This window comes from Gymnodraco acuticeps, unplaced genomic scaffold (assembly GCF_902827175.1).
Source record: "Gymnodraco acuticeps unplaced genomic scaffold, fGymAcu1.1, whole genome shotgun sequence".
NCBI lineage: Eukaryota > Metazoa > Chordata > Actinopteri > Perciformes > Bathydraconidae > Gymnodraco > Gymnodraco acuticeps.
In genome coordinates, this window is record NW_022989914.1 from 179,555 (window position 1) to 203,369 (window position 23,815).

The window sequence follows — 23,815 nt, forward strand, 5'->3', positions numbered from 1 at the left end:
GTAATATAAAAAATGATTTTCATAATCTCAGTTATGAAGTAGGGAAGTTTCATGGTGATATTTAATAGTGACATTTGTTTACCCTATTCACCTGTAGTGTTCTCACTTGTTCACTTGTTTTGCATCAATCTTAATACAGGGTACTTATTATATGTTGTACTTTGGATTCCTAAAGCTTTTAGTCTACCTTACCATCATCCAAGGTTAGTGTTCACTATAAGTAAAAAATAATTGTTGGACGGACACTATAATTTACAGTTTTTTACTATGTTCAATCTGAATTTTCTTTAAAATACAAAACATCTATATTGATTCTGACTTTTATACATCCAACTCACAGGTTTATCATTACTTTGAGAGAAAAGATTATTAATTTAACCCTTTTAGAAGATATGGTTATTTGTTCTGGAAATGTCATTTTCGAGCCTGAGACCTGAAAAACAGGCTCAGTGCTTAACAGGTTAATGATCCCCTTCATGGGGACCTCCATTTTGTACACACACACACACACACACACACACACACACACACACACACACACACACACACACACACACACACACACACACACACACACACACACACACACACACACACACACACACACACACACACACACACACACACACACACACACACACACTTAAATACTAAAAACATGGCCCTGTGAAAGCCTTTGTCTCTAATATGTCAACAAAATGAAACGTGCATTTTGAACCTGGCTTTATCCAAGGTTCACATTTCTGTTCTGGAAATGTACGCAATGTTAGCACATATTTAAAAAGATAATGCATCATTTGGATATTTAAAACTAGAGGTTATCAACTTCTTTTTAAAATACTAAAATTGCACAATAAACCTTTATCATATCCCCCTCGAGAAGCAGGTGATTATTAGTATCGGTTGATAAATAAAATTCTCATTATGCATATTTCTCTCCCTCCTGTTCCCAGCCCTGAGCAGAGTTTGTGTTTTTCTGTCTCGAGGTCACCGGGTTTCCCAGGGGCCCGTTTTCCCCCAGGACCAAATTCTCAGGCATGTCAACTCCAAAACTGATTTTCTTGATGAGGTCGTTTTCCTTTACCTAACCCAGGCTAATAAAAACAATATCAAAAGCCATATTTCACTGAGGCCAGAGGGCAAACAGCAGGGACATTTTATACTCCTGTCACTCACTCCTGTCAGTGGACTTTAAGCCCTGCACGTTGCACACATTCATCAATATTCTTTTGGACATTATGCACAAGATGGTTCAGCTTTCTCTATCAGAAATACACAGAAGTTATATTTTCTGTTAAGTTTGTCTGATTCAAAGATTCAAAAGCGTTATTTTTCATATCCAAAATCACTATAGGGTAGTTTTGGCAATACAAATCTGAGGTTTCAGGCTCCTGCAGCAACACATATTAAAAAATAGTTCACCTAAAAAGGAATATATATGTAAGAAAGTGCAATAAAAAAAGACATAATGGTGCGAGAAAGTTGCATAAATAAGGAAAATATAGAAGGCAGACTAAGATACAACAGAATGTAAAATGTTAAACTGTACAGTAGATTAAATAATCATTTATTTATTGGCGGATACTCTTGACTCTTGCAGTACTTTATTTCTGTTTTTACTTCCGCTTATTGTGATTATTATATGCTGCACGTATCATCAAGGAAATGTTTTGCAAGTGAAAAACCTTGTGTCTATAAACGTTACTCTGATTCTGATTGTGTGCTATGTGACTGTAGGTCACCTTATCACGTTATCTCACATCTCTAACCTGCAGGTAATTGTTCCAAACGAGTCGAGTTACAGAGCAAACACCTTTCCCAAATAACACATACTCAGCAGTGTGTGTGTGTGTGTGTGTGTGTGTGTGTGTCTGTGTGTGTGTGTGTGTGTGTGTGTGTGTGTGTGTGTGTGTGTGTGTGTGTGTGCGTGCGTGCGTGCGTGCGTGCGTGTGAAGTATGGCATTATGTGGGGTGTGGACAGGAAGTTAATGCACATTTTACGACCCACTGCATTGTGCTGTTCAGGTCATTTTACAGTCAACAGCTTATAATGGGAAAGTGCCTCAGACGGCTGCTGTTAGGTGGAAATCCACTTTATACTGGTTTACATTTACACTGAGTCGGCCTATGGTTCAGCTGCTCTTTTTCATGTGTTTCAGGTTACATTACTTTTATTTTGGGATACTCAGATTGGCCTCTGTTAGAAATTAACATCAATGTTGATATGGCGTAATCTGTTTTATTCTAAAAACCGAATTTTCACACTACTTCCGGTTTTCCGCTAGTGAATTTCGTCATTTCCGGTTAGCATTAGCATGTGACGAAATGCTACGTTTTCAAACCGTGAATTGAAGGTGAAATGACGGGATGTTGTACCCTAAACACACTGGGTTTAACACTAATTTATTGACGCTGAAATCACGTTTATCAGGGAATGTTTTAATAACCACAGACACCAGAATGATGTAATTTAGCAACAGAAAAAGGCAGGAGTTGCATTGGACCCGCCCCCCGACAACGCTGGCCAATAGGAAAAGACCTCGGATGACAACAGGAGGAGCGAGCCAAGAATCTATCTCTTCTCCTCCTGACCTGGGCTGAGCAACACATGGGGAGAGGGTCTCCGCTTGCAATTTCATTTGTACACCACCGCATCTTTTGTGTAATTAAATGCTGTTAACTTTTATAAGCTTCCCTTGACTCTTTTCAGTCTGTCCTGCTCTCAGGGTTCAATAATTAATAACACCTCCCAACCCTGATACAAACGTAATAATTGTAACAAGAATAAACACAATTATTTTGTCTAAAAATACTAATTTTTGTGTTTTGTTTCGTGTCTCCTTGCAATTTGTCTTCTGTTTTGCCCTTTTTCTCAGTTTCTGGTCACTTTGCAGATTTAGATTTGACCTTACTTCCTCTCTCCTTTCCTTGATGTCTTTTGTTTTTCTTTAAAGATGACATATTATGCTTTTTTGTGGTGTTCCTTTATTTTTTACAGTCTATTCTGTGCATGTAAATGGTCTGCAAAGGCTAATGTTCCAAGTTCCCTCCAGAAGACTTCCCCCTTCTGCATGAAACGCCTCCATTAGACTCCTTTGTTTACTTCTGGAACATAGTGACATCACTCTGTAACACTTACGCTCCTATTGGCTAGCGCTCCAACGCATTGTTCGTGATAGGCTAAGGGGCGGGACATCTCTTAGCTGGTTGACTAATCACAACAGAGCTGACCAGCTAACCAATCAGAACAGACTGGGCTCTGGTTTCAGACAGAGGGTGAAAAGAGGTGCTGCAGCACAGGCAGTATGAGAAAAATAAAGAGCTTTTTGAACATTAAAGCATGGAGACATGTAGAGACACTACATACTGATATACACCTGAACATCAGCAGGAGAGGACTCTTTAAAGTAGAGACACTACATACTGATATACACCTGAACATCAGCAGGAGAGGACTCTTTAAAGTAGAGACACTACATACTGATATACACCTGAACATCAGCAGGAGAGGACTCTTTAAAGTAGAGACACTACATACTGATATACACCTGAACATCAGCAGGAGAGGACTCTTTAAAGTAGAGACACTACATACTGATATACACCTGAACATCAGCAGGAGATTACTCTTTAAAGTAGAGACACTACATACTGATATACACCTGAACATCAGCAGGAGAGGACCTCTTTAAAGTAGAGACACTACATACTGATATACACCTGATCATCAGCAGGAGAGGACTCTTTAAAGTAGAGACACTACATACTGATATACACCTGATCATCAGCAGTAGAGGACTCTTTAAAGTAGAGACACTACATACTGATATACACTTGAACATCAGCAGGAGAGGACTCTTTAAAGTAGAGACACTACATACTGATATACACCTGAACATCAGCAGGAGAAAACTCTTTAAAGTAGAGACACTACATACTGATATACACCTGAACATCAGCAGGAGAGGACTCTTTAAAGTAGAGACACTACATACTGATATACACCTGAACATCAGCAGGAGAGGACTCTTTAAAGTAGAGACACTACATACTGATATACACCTGAACATCAGCAGGAGAGGACTCTTTAAAGTAGAGACACTACATACTGATATACACCTGAACATCAGCAGGAGAAAACTCTTTTAAAGTAGAGACACTACATACTGATATACACCTGAACATCAGCAGGAGAGGACTCTTTAAAGTAGAGACACTACATACTGATATACACCTGAACATCAGCAGGAGAGGACTCTTTAAAGTAGAGACACTACATACTGATATACACCTGAACATCAGCAGGAGAGGACTCTTTAAAGTAGAGACACTACATACTGATATGAACCTGAAAATGAGCAGAAGAGGACTCTTCAACCCCCATTTTTGTTTTCCAGTCACACACACACTCTCTCTTTAGCAGCATTTGTTGTTAAAATAACGTAGTATGCATCACAACACCATGGCATGATCTATTAAACTCAGTATGGTGTTGGATGAAAGTGTTTGTCCTAATCTATTGAAGTCCTTAGAAGTGTGTGCTTTGGTATTCATCTCATTGTGTGGAATGATGATGTGTGTGTGGAATGATGATGTGTGTGTGTGTGTGTGTGTGTGTTAGTGTGTGTGTCCTCTGTAGGCGAGATGTTTCTCTGTTTGTCGCCGTGTGTGACCTTTGTGGGCTGTGTTGTGAGAGGAGCAGCGGCTACAGATGATAATGTGTGAGTTTAAAAGGGTATTCATGCAACGCTGTGATCTGCAGATACACCTCTCTATTCCCCTCTCTGTGCGTGAGACATTTCCATCCTGCGATACACACCAGATCTGAGGTCATTTTGCACAGTGTTCTGATGTGGTATAGTTGATGTGAGGCGACTACTTACATTCGGTGACTTGATTTTAAAAATAAAAACCAGGGACATTTTTAGTTTTGCAGTCCATATGTCATTAAAATATCTAATGTTAGTAACTATTAAAGAAAAAATGGGGGAAATTCTGTTCTAATGTAGTTTGCCCTTTGTAACTGCTGTGCAGAAATACTGATAAAATAGGGCTTCTATAATTAGCCTACCTTAAATAAACTCACTAATTGATTAAACCAGTTCAATACGCATTATTCTTATCATTCTTAATGAGCGCAGTAACGGTACGGTATCTAATTACTTATTTATTAAGTATTCCATAACTTAATAACAGAGATGGTCAAACTAAAGTAGAGACATGGCAGAATTCCTACAATGAAGCGGGACATTGAACTGTTCACCCGTGAGAGGGCGATCAAGAGAAGAGAGCGAGCGGCCCCATTGAGGGAGTTTACAGATGAAAAGACACAGAAAGACAGAAGCACAATAACAAAGGCTATATTTAGGTGTTTGTTTGTAAATAACCGACGGTATCAAGAGGAAGTAAAGTCCCCTGGGTTGTCCCTTATACCCTAACTGCATGAGACAACTCAAAATCAAGTTTCCAAAATCCGACACTGAGGTGGTCTTAACGCACCGGCAGATGACAGCGCTGACAAAGTGTGTTTCCCGCAGCGAGACGCTACAACACTAATTGTGGGCTTATCACAGGCCCGGACTGGCCATCGGGAGCACCGGGAGGTTTCCCGATGGCCTGGCCTGCTAAGTGGCCTGCTGGCCTGAGGATTTTTTTAATGTATGTATTGTGAACGCAACGCTGCGCAAATGTGGGTCTGACTCTGCCTCACAGAGGGTGACTGGCTGTACATGATGTGGCCTGCCGACATGGCCACTTTCATACAGACCATACACTAATGCCCTCGATTGGTCTCTGTGTGTCATTCAAGCTCGGGAGGGTGTATGTATGTGTGGTGCGAGCGAGCGAGAGAGAGAAAGCGCGCGCACCGGTTACGTGTAGGCTATTGTTGTTGTTAGCATCTGGTGCTAGCTGCGCTAACGGATATAAGGAGCTGTTTCAACAACAAGGTGGAGGAGAGTCCTCTGCTGTCAGACTGAGAGACTGATAACTACAGCTCAGGTGAGGTAAAGGACTCTCTGAGTGTTTAGATAGTTAACTTAGTTCTCAGTGGGTCTCACGGTTTGGTCACCATTCATGTAAACACATATTTCCATTTGAGGGGGGAGTGATTAGTAAAATATAGATGAATAATAATAAAAAAACGTTAACTAGGTGAAAAAATGTAAGATAAACTTTAAAAACTTGTTGAGAGCTAAAACTAGTCTTTGCTGCTGCCTCAAAGAGGAGCAGGGGGAGAGGGGGGAGACAGGAGAGGCTGGTTCAGGAGCACAGACACACTCACAACTATAAATGAACCAAAAACAAATAAATAAACAAGTTTCAATGTTTTTTCATATTGGATATGGTATGTTATTGGTTATGGCCATGTTCTTATGATTTTATGATTATTTAAATGTATACAGTTCTGTTTCATATAGGTGTAGTCTCTCTCTTTATTTCCCCCTCAAAGTGAACCAGATTGATGCATTTAAGTCCAACATTAAAAAAAAATCTTACCGGGGGAGAATGCCACCCCCCTATAGGATTTGAGGTCCACCCCCACTTAAAATATGTTCACATGAATAGGTTCCTAAATAGATTTGCACATTTTTTTAAATAGTAACCCATCTCCATATGTTTATTTGTAGGTAGTAGATTTAGAGGGCTATCACGGGCAGCAACGCTGTAAATATTGACAAATAAATCCAGCAAAATGCCACAAAAAACTGGTAGTGGCCTGGCTGGGTGTATAACTCCCGGCCTGACTTATTGTCCCAGTCCGGCCCTGGCTCATCATGTTGTTTCGGCCACAACAGGAAAAAAAACTAAAAACTCTCGCTCTCTCCAGAGGGGCAGGTCAGCCAAAAAGGCCAAACGGGCCGTTGCCCGGGCAACATTAGCCCGTACCTGTGCACGTCCCTGCTGCTCACTGTAGTCTCTCTAAGACTTTAAGATGTATTCTGTGTGAACTGTATGTTCTACTGTGTATGACACATTTCCATTGTATGTACATTTAATCAGTGTTAGGACTAACGCGTTACAAAGTAACCCGTTACTGTAACGCCGTTATTTTTGGGCAGTAACTAGTACTCTAACGCATTACTTTTTTAATTCAGTAACTCAGTTACCGTTACTACATGGTGCGTTACTGCGTTAGTTTTTTTTATATAGTCAACAGCCAGGCGAACAGAGATGAGAACTGTACTTAAGTACTTGAGTAAATGTACTTATATACTTCCTGTGTCACATGCGGAGACGGGCTGTGGGCGTGTTTGTGTTGTTTACTAACAAGACTATCATGACGGCGGCGGAGCTCAAGTCTAGTTTCTCCACCTGGAGATATTCTCACTATTTCACTTTTGTCGAGCACAAAGAAAATAAAGTTTCTGTTAAATGTAAGTTGTGTCCTGGCGGGTCAAAGATCCTATCTACTGCCCAAACCAGTAATTCAAATCTTTTAAAACATCTGCAAAAACAACATGCTGGGACGAAGCTAGTAGCTAAGACCACAGAGACTCAGCCGACGCCACTCCACCTCCACCTAAGCAACAGCGGCTGGATTTTAACCGAGGGACTGCTAGCCAGGGAAAAGTCGATAAAGCCATTGCACGGTATGTTGTAGAACACATGCAGGCTATTGCTACAGTGGAGTCACCCGCGTTCAGGGAGCTAGTTAGCATGATACCATGTCCGGGCGGCACACGGCATATGGGACGGAAAACTTTTTCCAAACCTGGAGAAAGAATATACAAAAATGGAAAGCCAGCTAATATCGATGCAATCCAGATTGCATATAATGCATGTCAAGTTGATCAACAGATTGTATTATTCTCCAATGCAATAACAGTACTGAAATTAAGGCTATAAGGGCATTAATAGGAGCCCTTTTTGTAAGTAACTAAAACCTTACTTTTCACAGTAACGCATTACTTTTTGGTTTAAGTAATCAGTAAAGTAACTGAGTTACTTTTGAAATGAAGTAACTAGTAATGGTAACTAGTTACTGGTTTTCAGTAACTAGCACAACACTGCATTTAATGGAGGATAAAGTCATCTGAATCTGAAAAGCAGTTTGCATGTGTACTTTAAGAGGATTTAATGACTTGGAAAATACTTAAAAAACAAACTGTACCTACACAGGATTTATTTTCAATGCCAGCCAGTGTTCTGAATGTGTTTTAAATGTCCTCTCTTGGAAGAAAATTAGATAAGGCCTGTGCGTGTGTGTGCGTGTGCGTGTGCGCGCACGTGTGTGTGTGTGTGTGTGTGGGGGGGGGGTCAATTAACCACCGTGGGCCTGAGCGCCCTTTAGACTCCTTGTGACTGCCTGCCCTGTGAGGAATGTGTTTTAAGGCTCGCTCGAGTAGTAATGCAGGATATTATAACAACAAAAGGACAGATCAGCACTTTGAGAGGATGCAAGCGCTGCAAGTCCGGATGAGAGAGGCACGAGAGGAGAGAACATTTTTAAAGGTCAGTGCCAGGAAGAAAAAAGCAAGAAAAGCAAGTTTAAAAAGCTGCAGACAGAGATGTACTTACAAATCTAATTATGGAGGTATTGAATAAAATATGACAGAGGAATCACTTCACTTACTATAAGATTTAACATATTTATCAACCCTGATGACCATAGCCATATTAAAGTCATATTGATAAGAGGCCTGGTTAGGCTTCAGGGAAATGTGCAATTATAATCAAGGCAATGGCGCATTTTGTTAGATGGCATATTAGGGCTATTGTAGGGGAATAGAAAATGAAATAAATATCATGCAGCCTGGAGAGAGGGTCATTTTCATTGAAATAAAAAAAACAAATGAGCTGACAGTGAGGTGTCACAAACTAATGAGAAAAGCAATGGTCTCTCAGTCAGTGTTGTCCGACAGAAGCCGTCAAAACTGACTTTTTATCCAGTTTGAAGCCACATTTTACAATTTTTGGGGGCTTTTTTTACTCAGAGAAACGAGCAAATGTTAGCCTTTAGCTCGTAGCCCTTCGCTCCAGTTTCATCCGGGGAAACACTGATTTTAAACGTGAACCTACTTTATTCAGTGTTATTACAGGTTTTAATCAGAGGGTCTGTTGTTTAGGAGAAGAGGCAACTTACGAGGTTAATCTGTCCTCAAGTAAAATCTTTGTACACGTAAGGGTGTGAAGTTAACAGAGAAACGAGCTAGGCTAATGTTAGCGGCAGCCGAACAGCGGGTAGGGAGAAACTCAGATTTCTATCTTCAAACTGAAATGTTATTGACTGTTTTAATATCCGAGAGGAGACTTCAAAACCTCCATGCACCATGAACACTGAAGGAAAGAGGTTGAAGACTACAACTCCCATGATGCCACGCTGCACAACAACCCCAAACAAAAATATTTTACTGCTGTTTTCATGGAATCGTGTACTAATACTTGCGGAAATAATCGAAGCATTTGTTTTAGAGATGAGGCAACTTTTTTTGTTGTCTTCTTAAACACTCCAGCATGTTGGGATCTTACGTTAAAGACTACAACTCCCATGGTGCCACGCTGCTTCACCACACTAAACCAACAGATTTTCTGTTTTCATTGAAATGTGTGTTTAAGAGCTAAAACTTGCAGAAATCAGTGAGTGTCTTCTTCTGTTCAGCAGGAGTTTTAAAACAGCCTTTGATTACTTTTTCCCATGTGACGCATTCAAGTGCAGCTCACCTGCTTCATGGTGTCCTTTGAATTGAGGGCCTCTGGCAGTGGAGTCTAGGAGAAACAGGAAGAGAGACTTTATCAACACTGAGACATTTCTACAGATCCAAAGCCTCTGAAATAAAGCAGGTCACTTTCTCTCCCTCCACAGGAACTCGCTGATGATAATCTCGCACCAAATAATCAGTCACTACCAAGCTGCACCGTGCAGATAGAAAGTATAATTATTTTCTTTTCATTTGGATGGAGGTCAACGCAAATACATTATCTCAGCCTGCGATGTGTTACCATTGTGTCCAGCGGGGTGTGTGTGGGAGTTAAGAGTGTGTGTGATGAAGTGGGTGGAAGCAGGAGCCTTTGTTGGGTGATAATGTTGCTTTTAACTACAGCACAGACTATCCTTTTCACAGAGCCATTTGAATATTACATGCACTGCAACGGCTGCAACATATACAAAAAGTAAACGTGTATTATTGTATGCAGACTCCCTTACTGCTCCATCACATGTGCAAATATTACATAAAGAGTGTGTTTTTTGTCATTTGTAGGTACATTTAACTCAATAATTGTAATAACAATCAGAATACCTAGTTACTTGCCATGTGTATAACGCATGGCGTAGAGATTAGGATAAAAAAAACAATTGCGGCTATTTTGATTAATTTTGCAATCGTAACGTGATTCCTACTGAACGGCTTGATTGAACAATTATGCTGCATGATAGTATTTCACATATTGCACTTAATTATTATTATTATAGGATTTAAGGTACGTTTTAATAGAATTCAAATATGCCAAGTGCTCTTAGTGTGGAAAACACAAATAGGCATGCTGTTTCTTCTAATTAAACACAATTACACCATACAGATGAAGGATTATATCCTAGACAACAATACTAAAACACGTACAGATGTTATGTGTCTTCAAAGCTTTTTCTTAAAAGTCAAAATAATGTTCTCCTCAGGGAAACGACTCTATACACTTTTTTTAAATTATATGAATATTTGTTCACCGACATAATTATAAAATGTCCCTTCTTTGATGGGCTTTTGGAGAACCATAACACCAGACTTTCCTATAATAATGAGTCTTTAAAGATATGAACCAATCTTCTTGGTGTGAGATCAATGAACTAATACTGAATATTTAACACACAAAGAGCCGTTTACATTTCTGAATGCACAGACTGGAGGCCAGGTGTGTTTGATGACCTGCTGCCACTCTGAGCTCTGATTGGCTGTCTGTGCACCTGCTGCCGAAGGCCTGCTCATTCAGTGTGTGGTTAGCAGAAGTTACAGAAAGATAATAGGCCTAACTGTGGTGTGGATTGTCCTCCAAAACACACATAAAAAAGCCGATCTCTTCAGGAAAAAGTGCGATAAAACATCTCTCTGCACACAACCAAACCTCTGTTAAAAAACAGCAGATTTAACGTGCAGCAGCTCTGCAGTGGAAACGTGGCTAAACGGCTAAATATATGAGAATACACGTTTTAAGCTCCCAGTGTTTTAGTTTTTCGGACATAGTCAAGTACAGGATTATACGACCCCAAGCATGTTTACACATGCATCCAAAACATGTCGCTGTCCACCAACCGCGCTGCAAACCAAACCTCTGGTAAAAAACAGCAGATTTAACGTGGAGCGGCTCTGCAGGGAAAACATGGCTGACTCTCATCTTCTCATAAAAGACAATTGTAATGCATCTGTTAATGTTTCATTCGGCTGGAACAATGGATGTATGTTTGGATATAAACTGGTCAAAAAACGGAATTTCTGGATCTTTCTGAGAGGATTACGCCACACGGAGGCAGCGCTGGCAGTAGCCTATTAGAGAAATCTGAGCAGAACAGGTATGTACACAAACACTTTATCACCTGTTGGAAATGTGTGGGTGAAGTACTCAGAGCTTGTACTTGAGTAAAAGTAGAAGTACTCAGATCTTGTATTTGAGTAAAGGTAGAAGTACCAGAGTGTAGGAATACTCTGTTTCAAGTAAAAGTCCTGCATTCCTCAAGTGAAAGTAGAAAAGTATTATCATCTAAATATAGTTAAAGTAGTGACAGTGAAATAGTCATTGTGTATTAAATACATGTAGTGGAGTACAAGTCCCTCAATAAATGCACTAAGTTACCTTACACCACTGCTACTATCCTTGTTTCTGCAGAGTAACATTTCCAGGTGTTATTGTGTCTCCTTTTTGTGATTTGTTTGTTCATCTTTTTATGATCCCTTTTCCAAAGCCAATAAGTCTCATTAAATGTCAGTCATACGCAAATCATCCTATATTTTAAAGCAATTATTAAGATAAAATAGGATCATGTGGCTTTATAAAGTAGTCTGGAGCTCACAAAATAAGTAAAACTGATGTATAGCCCCATATTTCACTTCCTCACATCATTGGGTTCCTCATAGAGAATATTTGATCTATGGTATGGGAACATGTACATGTGCTAAATGTAAAATATCTGGGTGTATGGACCAGGAAGCTTCTCTCTGTGTGATAAGCGTCTCCAGAATCTTTATCTGCCGCCTGCAGACACACAGGTCACATGAATGACACGTCGCCAACTGCTTTAACTGACTCATAAAAACACAACTCATTAGACTGTTACGGAGTTGCTTCTTTATGTGCATGACTGAATATGACCCCATAAAAGTGCACCAGCAACCAAAACAACTCCTGGTGTCGAAACTCAGAAACAATGCGTAATACTTTATGAATGTGAGGTATGTTATTCAACTGAGTATTCATGAGTCGGCACTGAAAGCACACCGAGGATAGAGGGATGATGCCAAACATCTCCTAATGATGACAGAACATAGAGCTCAGTTGTTCCTGTAATTAAAACAGAGAAGGAATAAGTAATGCCTCAATGCCAGTCTACTGTAAATGTTGATTTTATGGCTAAATTAAAGAGGCCCTATTCTGCTTCTTTTCCCTTGCAGTGTGTTCTATATGTTTTAGTGCATGTAAATGGTCTGCAAAGGCTAAAATCCCTATGTTCCCTCCAGAGGGAGTTTCTCTCCAACACACTGCCTGAAACGCCAACAAGTGACATCACTATCACTTGCGCTCCTATTGGCTAGCGCTCCAACATGATGTACGTGATAGGCTAAGAAGCGGGGCATCTCTAAAAAGTTGATTAATCACAACAGAGCTAGCCAGCTAACCAAAACTCTGGTTTCAGACGGAGGGTGAAAAGAGGTGCTGCAGCACAGGCAGTATGAGAAAAATAAAGAGCTTTTGTATACACCTGATAAACACCTGAACATCAGCAGGAGAGGACTCTTTAAAGTAGAGACACTACATACTGATATACACCTGAACATCAGCAGGAGAGGACTCTTTAAAGTAGAGACACTACATACTGATATACACCTGAACATCAGCAGGAGAGGACTCTTTAAAGTAGAGACACTACATACTGATATACACCTGAACATCAGCAGGAGAGGACTCTTTAAAGTAGAGACACTACATACTGATATACACCTGAACATTAGCAGGAGAGGACTCTTTAAAGTAGAGACACTACATACTGATATACACCTGAACATTAGCAGGAGAGGACTCTTTAAAGTAGAGACACTACATACTGATATACACCTGAACATCAGCAGGAGAGGACTCTTTAAAGTAGAGACACTACATACTGATATACACCTGAACATCAGCAGGAGAGGACTCTTTAAAGTAGAGACACTACATACTGATATACACCTGAACATCAGCAGGAGAGGACTCTTTAAAGTAGAGACACTACATACTGATATACACCTGAACATCAGCAGGAGAGGACTCTTTAAAGTAGAGACACTACATACTGATATACACCTGAACATCAGCAGGAGAGGACTCTTTAAAGTAGAGACACTACATACTGATATACACCTGAACATCAGCAGGAGAGGACTCTTTAAAGTAGAGACACTACATACTGATATACACCTGAACATCAGCAGGAGAGGACTCTTTAAAGTAGAGACACTACATACTGATATACACCTGACATCAGCAGGAGAGGACTCTTTAAAGTAGAGACACTACATACTGATATACACCTGAACATCAGCAGGAGAGGACTCTTTAAAGTAGAGACACTACATACTGATATACACCTGAACATCAGCAGGAGAGGACTCTTTAAAGTAGAGACACTACATACTGATATACACCTGAACATCAGCAGGAGAGGACTCTTTAAAGTAGAGACACTACATACTGATATACACCTGAACATCAGCAGGAGAGGACTCTTTAAAGTAGAGACACTACATACTGATATACACCTGAACATCAGCAGGAGAGGACTCTTTAAAGTAGAGACACTACATACTGATATACACCTGAACATCAGCAGGAGAGGACTCTTTAAAGTAGAGGACACTACATACTGATATACACCTGACATCAGCAGGAGAGGGACTCTTTAAAGTAGAGACACTACATACTGATATACACCTGAACATCAGCAGGAGAGGACTCTTTAAAGTAGAGACACTACATACTGATATACACCTGAACATCAGCAGGAGAGGACTCTTTAAAGTAGAGACACTACATACTGATATACACCTGAACATCAGCAGGAGAGGACTCTTTAAAGTAGAGACACTACATACTGATATACACCTGAACATCAGCAGGAGAGGGACTCTTTAAAGTAGAGACACTACATACTGATATACACCTGAACATCAGCAGGAGAGGACTCTTTAAAGTAGAGACACTACATACTGATATACACCTGAACATCAGCAGGAGAGGACTCTTTAAAGTAGAGACACTACATACTGATATACACCTGAACATCAGCAGGAGAGGACTCTTTAAAGTAGAGACACTACATACTGATACACCTAAACATCAGCAGGAGAGGACTCTTTAAAGTAGAGACACTACATACTGATATACACCTGAACATCAGCAGGAGAGGACTCTTTAAAGTAGAGACACTACATACTGATATACACCTGAACATCAGCAGGAGAGGACTCTTTAAAGTAGAGACACTTACATACTGATATACACCTGAACATCAGCAGGAGAGGACTCTTTAAAGTAGAGACACTTCATACTGATATACACCTGAACATCAGCAGGAGAGGACTCTTTAAAGTAGAGACACTACATACTGATATACACCTGAACATCAACAGGAGAGGACTCTTTAAAGTAGAGACACTTCATACTGATATACACCTGAACATCAACAGGAGAGGACTATTTAAAGTAGAGACACTTCATACTGATATACACCTGAACATCAACAGGAGAGGACTCTTTAAAGTAGAGACACTTCATACTGATATACACCTGAACATCAACAGGAGAGGACTCTTTAAAGTAGAGACACTTCATACTGATATACACCTGAACATCAGCAGGAGAGGACTCTTTAAAGTAGAGACACTTCATACTGATATACACCTGAACATCAACAGGAGAGGACTCTTTAAAGTAGAGACACTCATACTGATATACACCTGAACATCAACAGGAGAGGACTCTTTAAAGTAGAGACACTTCATACTGATATACACCTGAACATCAGCAGGAGAGGACTCTTTAAAGTAGAGACACTTCATACTGATATACACCTGAACATCAGCAGGAGAGGACTCTTTAAAGTAGAGACACTTCATACTGATAAACACCTGAACATCAGCAGGAGAGGACTCTTTAAAGTAGAGACACTACATACTGATATACACCTGAACATCAGCAGGAGAGGACTCTTTAAAGTAGAGACACTACATACTGATATACACCTGAACATCAGCAGGAGAAGACTCTTTAAAGTAGAGACACTACATACTGATATACACCTGGACATCAGCAGGAGAGGACTCTTTAAAGTAGAGACACTACATACTGATATACACCTGAACATCAGCAGGAGAGGACTCTTTAAAGTAGAGACACTACATACTGATATACACCTGAACATCAGCAGGAGAGGACTCTTTAAAGTAGAGACACTACATACTGATATACACCTGAACATCAGCAGGAGGACTCTTTAAAGTAGATACACTACATACTGATATACACCTGGACATCAGCAGGAGAGGACTCTTTAAAGTAGAGACACTACATACTGATATACACCTGAACATCAGCAGGAGAGGACTCTTTAAAGTAGAGACACTACATACTGATATACACCTGAACATCAGCAGGAGAGGACTCTTTAAAGTAGAGACACTACATACTGATATACACCTGAACATTAGCAGGAGAGGACTCTTTAAAGTAGAGACACTACATACTGAGCAGGAGAGGACTCTTTAAAGTAGAGACACTACATACTGATATACACCTGAACATCAGCAGGAGAGGACTCTTTAAAGTAGAGACACTTCATACTGATATACACCTGAACATTAGCAGGAGATAACTCTTTAAAGTAGAGGACACTCATACTGATATACACCTGAACATCAACAGGAGAGGACTCTTTAAAGTAGAGACACTTCATACTGATATACACCTGAACATCAACAGGAGAGGACTCTTTTAAAGTAGAGACACTTCATACTGATATACACCTGAACATCAACAGGAGAGGACTCTTTAAAGTAGAGACACTTCATACTGATATACACCTGAACATCAACAGGAGAGGACTCTTTAAAGTAGAGACACTTCATACTGATATACACCTGAACATCAGCAGGAGAGGACTCTTTAAAGTAGAGACACTACATACTGATATACACCTGAACATCAGCAGGAGAGGACTCTTTAAAGTAGAGACACTACATACTGATATACACCTGGACATCAGCAGGAGAGGACTCTTTAAAGTAGAGACACTACATACTGATATACACCTGAACATCAGCAGGAGAGGACTCTTTAAAGTAGAGACACTACATACTGATATACACCTGAACATCAGCAGGAGAGGACTCTTTAAAGTAGAGACACTACATACTGATATACACCTGAACATCAGCAGGAGAGGACTCTTTAAAGTAGAGACACTTCATACTGATATACACCTGAACATCAGCAGGAGAGGACTCTTTAAAGTAGAGACCACTACATACTGATATACACCTGAACATCAGCAGGAGAGGACTCTTTAAAGTAGAGACACTTCATACTGATATACACCTGAACATCAACAGGAGAGGACTCTTTAAAGTAGAGACACTTCATACTGATATACACCTGAACATCAACAGGAGAGGACTCTTTAAAGTAGAGACACTTCATACTGATATACACCTGAACATCAACAGGAGAGGACTCTTTAAAGTAGAGACACTTCATACTGATATACACCTGAACATCAGCAGGAGAGGACTCTTTAAAGTAGAGACACTTCATACTGATATACACCTGAACATCAGCAGGAGAGGGACTCTTTAAAGTAGAGACACTACATACTGATATACACCTGAACATTCAGCAGGAGAGGACTCTTTAAAGTAGTAAGACACTACATACTGATATACACCTGGACATCAGCAGGAGAGGGACTCTTTAAAGTAGAGACACTACATACTGATATACACCTGAACATCAGCAGGAGAGGACTCTTTAAAGTAGAGACACTACATACTGATATACACCTGAACATCAGCAGGAGAGGACTCTTTTAAAGTAGAGGACACTACATACTGATATACACCTGAACATCAGCAGGAGAGGACTCTTTAAAGTAGAGACACTACATACTGATATACACCTGAACATCAGCAGGAGAGGACTCTTTAAAGTAGATACACTTACATACTGATATACACCTGAACATCAGCAGGAGAGGACTCTTTAAAGTAGAGACACTACATACTGATATACACCTGAACATCAGCAGGAGAGACTCTTTAAAGTAGAGACACTACAATACTGATATACACCTGAACATCAGCAGGAGAGGACTCTTTAAAGTAGAGACACTACATACTGATATACACCTGAACATCAGCAGGAGAGGACTCTTAAAGTAGAGACACTACATACTGATATACACCTGAACATCAGCAGGAGAGGACTCTTTAAAGTAGAGACACTACATACTGATATACACCTGACATCAGCAGGAGAGGACTCTTTAAAGTAGAGACACTACATACTGATATACACCTGAACATCAGCAGGAGAGGACTCTTTAAAGTAGAGGACACTACATACTGATATACACCTGAACATCAGCAGGAGAGGACTCTTTAAAGTAGAGACACTACATACTGATCTACACCTGAACATCAGCAGGAGAGGACTCTTTAAAGTAGAGACACTACATACTGATATACACCTGACAATCAGCAGGAGAGGACTCTTTAAAGTAGAGACACTACATACTGATATACACCTGAACATCAGCAGGAGAGGACTCTTTAAAGTAGAGACAATACATACTGATATACACCCTGAACATCAGCAGGAAGAGGACCTCTTTAAAGTAGAGACACTACATACTGATATACACCTGAACATCAGCAGGAGAGGACTCTTTAAAGTAGAGACACTACATACTGATATACACCTGACCATCAGCAGGAGAGGACTCTTTAAAGTAGAGACACTACATACTGATATACACCTGATCATCAGCAGGAGAGGACTCTTTAAAGTAGAGACACTTCATACTGATATACACCTGAACATCAGCAGGAGAGGACTCTTTAAAGTAGAGACACTACATACTGATATACACCTGATCATCAGCAGGAGAGGACTCTTTAAAGTAGAGACACTTCATACTGATATACACCTGAACATCAGCAGGAGAGGACTCTTTAAAGTAGAGACACTACATACTGATATACACCTGATCATCAGCAGGAGAGGACTCTTTAAGTAGAGACACTTCATACTGATCTACACCTGAACATCAGCAGGAGAGGACTCTTTAAAGTAGAGACACTACATACTGATATACACCTGATCATCAGCAGGAGAGGACCTCTTTAAAGTAGAGACACTCATATACACCTGAATAATTTTGACATCATAAAAGGATTGTTTGTTGATGCAGATCCCGTCTTTGTACCACTATAGTACAACAGATGTCCCCAGAGGAAAGACAACCAAACATAAAGTCAGTGCATTTGCCATTTTATGGTGTTTTCTAGAATGCTGTGAACTTTACTCTTTGCATAAATCTTGTTATTGGCCTGCATGCGATGACATCTCCTGTGTAATTAATCATAATGATAACCTGAGCAAACACACTTGGTGCAGCAGCAACAAGTCAAACAGCTCATGTGACGTATAAACAATATGTGCTCCATGTTAGCTTCATCCAGAGATTAAGAAGTTGTCAAACTGGCAGTACATGATTGTCGCGTAAATACTGAACTATGATAGAATAGTTACACCTCTTTAGCTGCGGTGATATTTGTCCTGTAGCAGCAGGAAGGTCAGGCTGCAGTCTGTGGAGATTCACAGTTGACCTGTTGAAAGTAAATGTATAGACTTCCTGTGACCTGGACTCTTTGTGCATTATTTACAAACTCCTTTGAAGTCGTACTGAAAGGTGAACAACACACGCTATTTATAACCTGAGTGTATAATAAATATACATTGTTTCTTCCTCCTCGTGTGCTCCCACGCCCAATCTGCTGAAACAATAGACGACGTGCTCCAGACCGAGACAAGTTTATCCTGGGAATATAAATAAAGTGTCTGCTTTGGAGACTTGAGCAGGAGTTTACAGGATGTGAGGTTAGCTAAACACACACACACACACACACACACACACACACACACACACACACACACACACACACACACACACACACACACACACCACACACACACACACACACACACCTTTTGCTACCTAAAGTGTTTTTTTAATGCTAATACGTTCGTTTTGTAAAGTAGGCTACTTACTTATGTGTACACTGTAGTATTACTACTTTTACTTAAGATAATAATCAGAGTACTTGTTCCACCTCTGGAAACTATTAATAAGCAGATTCATCGATAATGAAGATAATAAATGTTTATTAAAGTAATCCCCTGATCCTCTTCCTGCACCACCTGCAGCTAACAGAGCCACAGTTATTCCTCCGCGGTAAAGTAGACCCGCATTACCCAGCTGATGCCTCTGATGGTCGGGCTCTCCCCTGCGGATCGGTCCGGGAACACTCGGTAGTTGTGAGTCCGAAACAGATGCATCTTGTCTCAGATCCAAACTAGCGACGAACTACTTCCCCCGGCAGAATCCTCCGCAGCTCCAGACATTATCATTATTGTTATTATCATCGGGAAAAAAGTAGATCCTCCTCTCAGGGCTCAGGAGTGTGCTCAGGAGTCCGCATGATGTCCCTCTGAAGCCCGCAGGACTCTGCAGCTCAGACCCGGACCTGCCTCCTCCTCACTCTCACACACACACACACACACACACACACACACGTGCACACACACACACACACACTCATGGTGAGGAGGAGCGCAGTGTGCAGCCATCCGTCACACACACACGGGCGCGCTGCCGAGCTGCGAGTGCGCGCTTTTACACGCATCCTCTGGCATCTCAGCGACTAATTAATGTGTGTTTGATTTAATTACCTTGACATCGATGCATTGTGAGTCCGAGTGAAGGAACAAGTGCACACGTTGTCCGTTTTTTATTATTTATAAGATCTACAAGATTTCTTTGTAATTTGTAAATGTCAGTGATGATGAATGACAACATCAATTATTGATAATGATCAGAATAGTCTATTATGTTTAAATAATGATCCAAATATTTCTCTGAAAAAATAAAAGCCAGTAGATTTAAAAAATAAAATTGAATAAATAAATCCTGGTCAACAAAGAGGTGATTATTGTAAACAGATTTATTGTGGTGTTGTTTATTTTTTGAGGAATGATATCCTGTTATTGGAATTCTATTTATTTACAAAACATTTTAAAAATATCGTTTTCTAGAAAAAGTTACGCGAAAAAAGCCAAATTACATTAAAAAATATTGTGAATTTTAAATCATATTTTGAGCATTGCATTAAACATTACGCATTTTAAAAACTATCAATGCAAATACAATGGTTAGTTAAGATACTTGACTCTAATTCAGGCTTCATTACCAAGACACTTCAGATTATTAAGACACCACATATGGTAAAATGCAATTTTTTAAATATTAATTCGTAGTACAATTGCACATTTTTACGAATCACTTAAATGTTGCATGTCTGTTAAAATAGAGCATCTGAAAAACCAATTTACCCCTGGGATAAACTAAGTATTCTGATATGAAAGTTGTATATTTCCCTGCATTAAAAAATCATTTATCCTTTCTATAAATCCCTCCTCACGATGTTACACAGCTCTGTTGAACCTAAACACACACCTGTAACTTCACAACACTGAATCAAGGTCATTCAACGAGTATAATGTTCCTAGACTGCACACACACTTCATACACACACACACCCCCGTATCAGGCTGTGCAGCTGTAGCTCTGTGAGAACAGGGACTCTCAGATAAAGTTCTTGAAGGGCAGGAACAGTTTTTATTTTAGAGAACAGCGACAGCGTCTCATCAGGAATGTGTTTTAAAGAGTCCTCTACTGCTGATGTTCAGGTGTATATCAGTATGTCGTGTCTCTACTTTAAAGAGTCCTCTCCTGCTGATGTTCAGGTGTATATCAGTATGTAGTGTCTCTACTTTAAAGAGTCCTCTCTGCTGATGTTCAGGTGTATATCAGTATGTCGTGTCTCTACTTTAAAGAGTCCTCTCCTGCTGATGTTCAGGTGTATATCAGAATGTCATGTCTCTACTTTAAAGAGTCCTCTCCTGCTGATGTTCAGGTGTGTATCAGTACGTAGTGTCTCTACTTTAAAGAGTCCTCTCCTGCTGATGTTCAGGTGTGTATCAGTACGTAGTGTCTCTACTTTAAAGAGTCCTCTCTGCTGATGTTCAGGTGTATATCAGTATGTAGTGTCTCTACTTTAAAGAGTCCTCTCCTGCTGATGTTCAGGTGTATATCAGTATGTAGTGTCTCTACTTTAAAGAGTCCTCTCCTGCTGATGTTCAGTGTATATCAGTATGTAGTGTCTCTACTTTAAAGAGTCCTCTCCTGCTGATGTTCAGGTGTATATCAGTATGTAGTGTCTCTACTTTAAAGAGTCCTTCTGCTGATGTTCAGGTGTATATCAGTAGTAGTGTCTCTACTTTAAAGAGTCCTCTCCTGCTGATGTTCAGGTGTATATCAGTATGTAGTGTCTCTACTTTAAAGAGTCCTCTCCTGCTGATGTTCAGGTGTATATCAGTATGTAGTGTCTCTACTTTAAAGAGTCCTCTCCTGCTGATGTTCAGGTGTATATCAGTATGTAATGGCTCTACTTTAAAGAGTCCTCTCCTGCTGATGTTCAGGTGTATATCAGTATGTAGTGTCTCTACTTTAAAGAGTCCTCTCCTGCTGATGTTCAGGGTGTATATCAGTATGTAGTGTCTCTACTTTAAAGAGTCCTCTCTGCTGATGTTCAGGTGTATATCAGTATGTAGTGTCTCTACTTTAAAGAGTCCTCTCCTGCTGATGTTCAGGTGTATATCAGTATGTAGTGTCTCTACTTTAAAGAGTCCTCTCCTGATGATGTTCAGGTGTATATCAGTATGTAGTGTCTCTACTTTAAAGAGTCCCTCCTGCTGATGTTCAGGTGATATCAGTATGTAATGGCTCTACTTTAAAGAGTCCTCTCCTGCTGATGTTCAGGTGTATATCAGTATGTAGTGTCTCTACTTTAAAGAGTCCTCTCCTGCTGATGTTCAGGTGTATATCAGTATGTAGTGTCTCTACTTTAAAGAGTCCTCTCCTGCTGATGTTCAGGTGTATATCAGTATGTAGTGTCTCTACTTTAAAGAGTCCTCTCCTGCTGATGTTCAGGTGTATATCAGTATGTAGTGTCTCTACTTTAAAGAGTCCTCTCCTGATGATGTTCAGGTGTATATCAGTATGTAGTGTCTCTACAAGGCTCCATGCTTTAATGTTCAGAATGCTCGTATTTCTCATACTGCCTGTGCTGCAGCACCTCTTTTCACCCTCTGTCTGAAACCAGAGCCAAGTCCTGCTCTGATTGGTTAGCTGGCCGGCTCTGTTGTGACTGGTCAACCGCTTAGAGATGTCCCGCCCCTTAGCCTATCACGTACAATGTGTTGGAGCGCTAGCCAATAGGAGCGTGAGTCATGTCACTATATTCTGAAAGTAAACAAAGGAGACCTGTTACTGATTTTAAATATATATTTTTATTAATGGAAATTCCCCCTTCTAGTGTGGTGTGTGTGGTGTGTGTGTGTGTGTGTTTTGTGTGTGTGTGTGTGTGTGTGTGTGTGTGTGTGTGTGTGTGTGTGTGTGTGTGTGTGGGTGTGTGTTTTTGACTCACCCCTCCAGGTGTGCAGCGCCTCAGTGGAGAGCAGATAGATTTCACCAGGCTCTCCATCAGGGAGAAGTCTCGAACTGTGTGTGACATAAATGGGAGGCTGTGGCTTAGTGGGTTAGTACGCTGATCTTTCGAATCAGAGCATAGCAAGTTCGAGTCCCACTGCAGTCAGCATGTTGCTCCTGTGGGGATTGTCCACAGTATAGAGTATGTTAGTCGCTTTGGATAAAGCGTCTAACAAGTAACATGTAATTTTAATAAACAAGAAATAAAAACACATTATTTAAAAACCAAAGAAAAAAAACATAGGAATCCATTTGTCGAGCCGATTCTCACCCGAAGCAGATCGATGTGCAGACTGGTAAAATAAGGACAAGAGGCCACGCTGTGTTTAATGTGATTACTGCAGCCTGCATACAAAGGCAGCATTTGTGATATGCACCCAAAGCTACAGCGTACTTCTGGTCATTACACTCTGAAGTGTCCTCCAACAACGCAAGATACAAACTATATTTAACATGAATGACATACAATAGTGCAAAACACAAAAATGATTCAAGTTACATTATGGAGACTTTCATTTAATTTAAGTAACGTTTAATTAACACACTGTGAAGAAGAAGCCTTCATCACAGCTGGCATAGGGGCATGGTAAAAGGCACACTGAGGGAAACACATTAATAACTTACCTGGACATTGATAAAATAAAACCCAAGTCATTGTTTGTTCAAAACAGATTTATTGGAAGTCTTTTTGAAAGTAACCTGCTTACCCTCTCCTTCAAGGTTGTGAAGGCCAAACAGAGCAACAGA

The 23,815-nt window shown here is 40.2% G+C and overlaps 1 protein-coding gene across 4 annotated transcripts in view; it reads right to left on the reverse strand.

Moving 5' to 3' along the window:
* The window catches only part of rapgef3 (Rap guanine nucleotide exchange factor (GEF) 3), a 76,645-nt gene that overhangs the window by 30,007 nt on the left and 22,823 nt on the right, over nt 1-23,815 (reverse strand). For 2 of the 4 annotated variants that reach the window (XM_034209791.1, XM_034209792.1), the window contains exon 3: nt 9,664-9,708. In XM_034209791.1, coding sequence (XP_034065682.1) covers nt 9,664-9,708 — 45 coding nt within the window. Of the gene's footprint in view, nt 1-9,663; nt 9,709-19,713; nt 20,002-23,006; nt 23,095-23,815 lie in introns of those variants that run through there. The other 2 variants (XM_034209788.1, XM_034209789.1) reach the window with 2 other exon arrangements.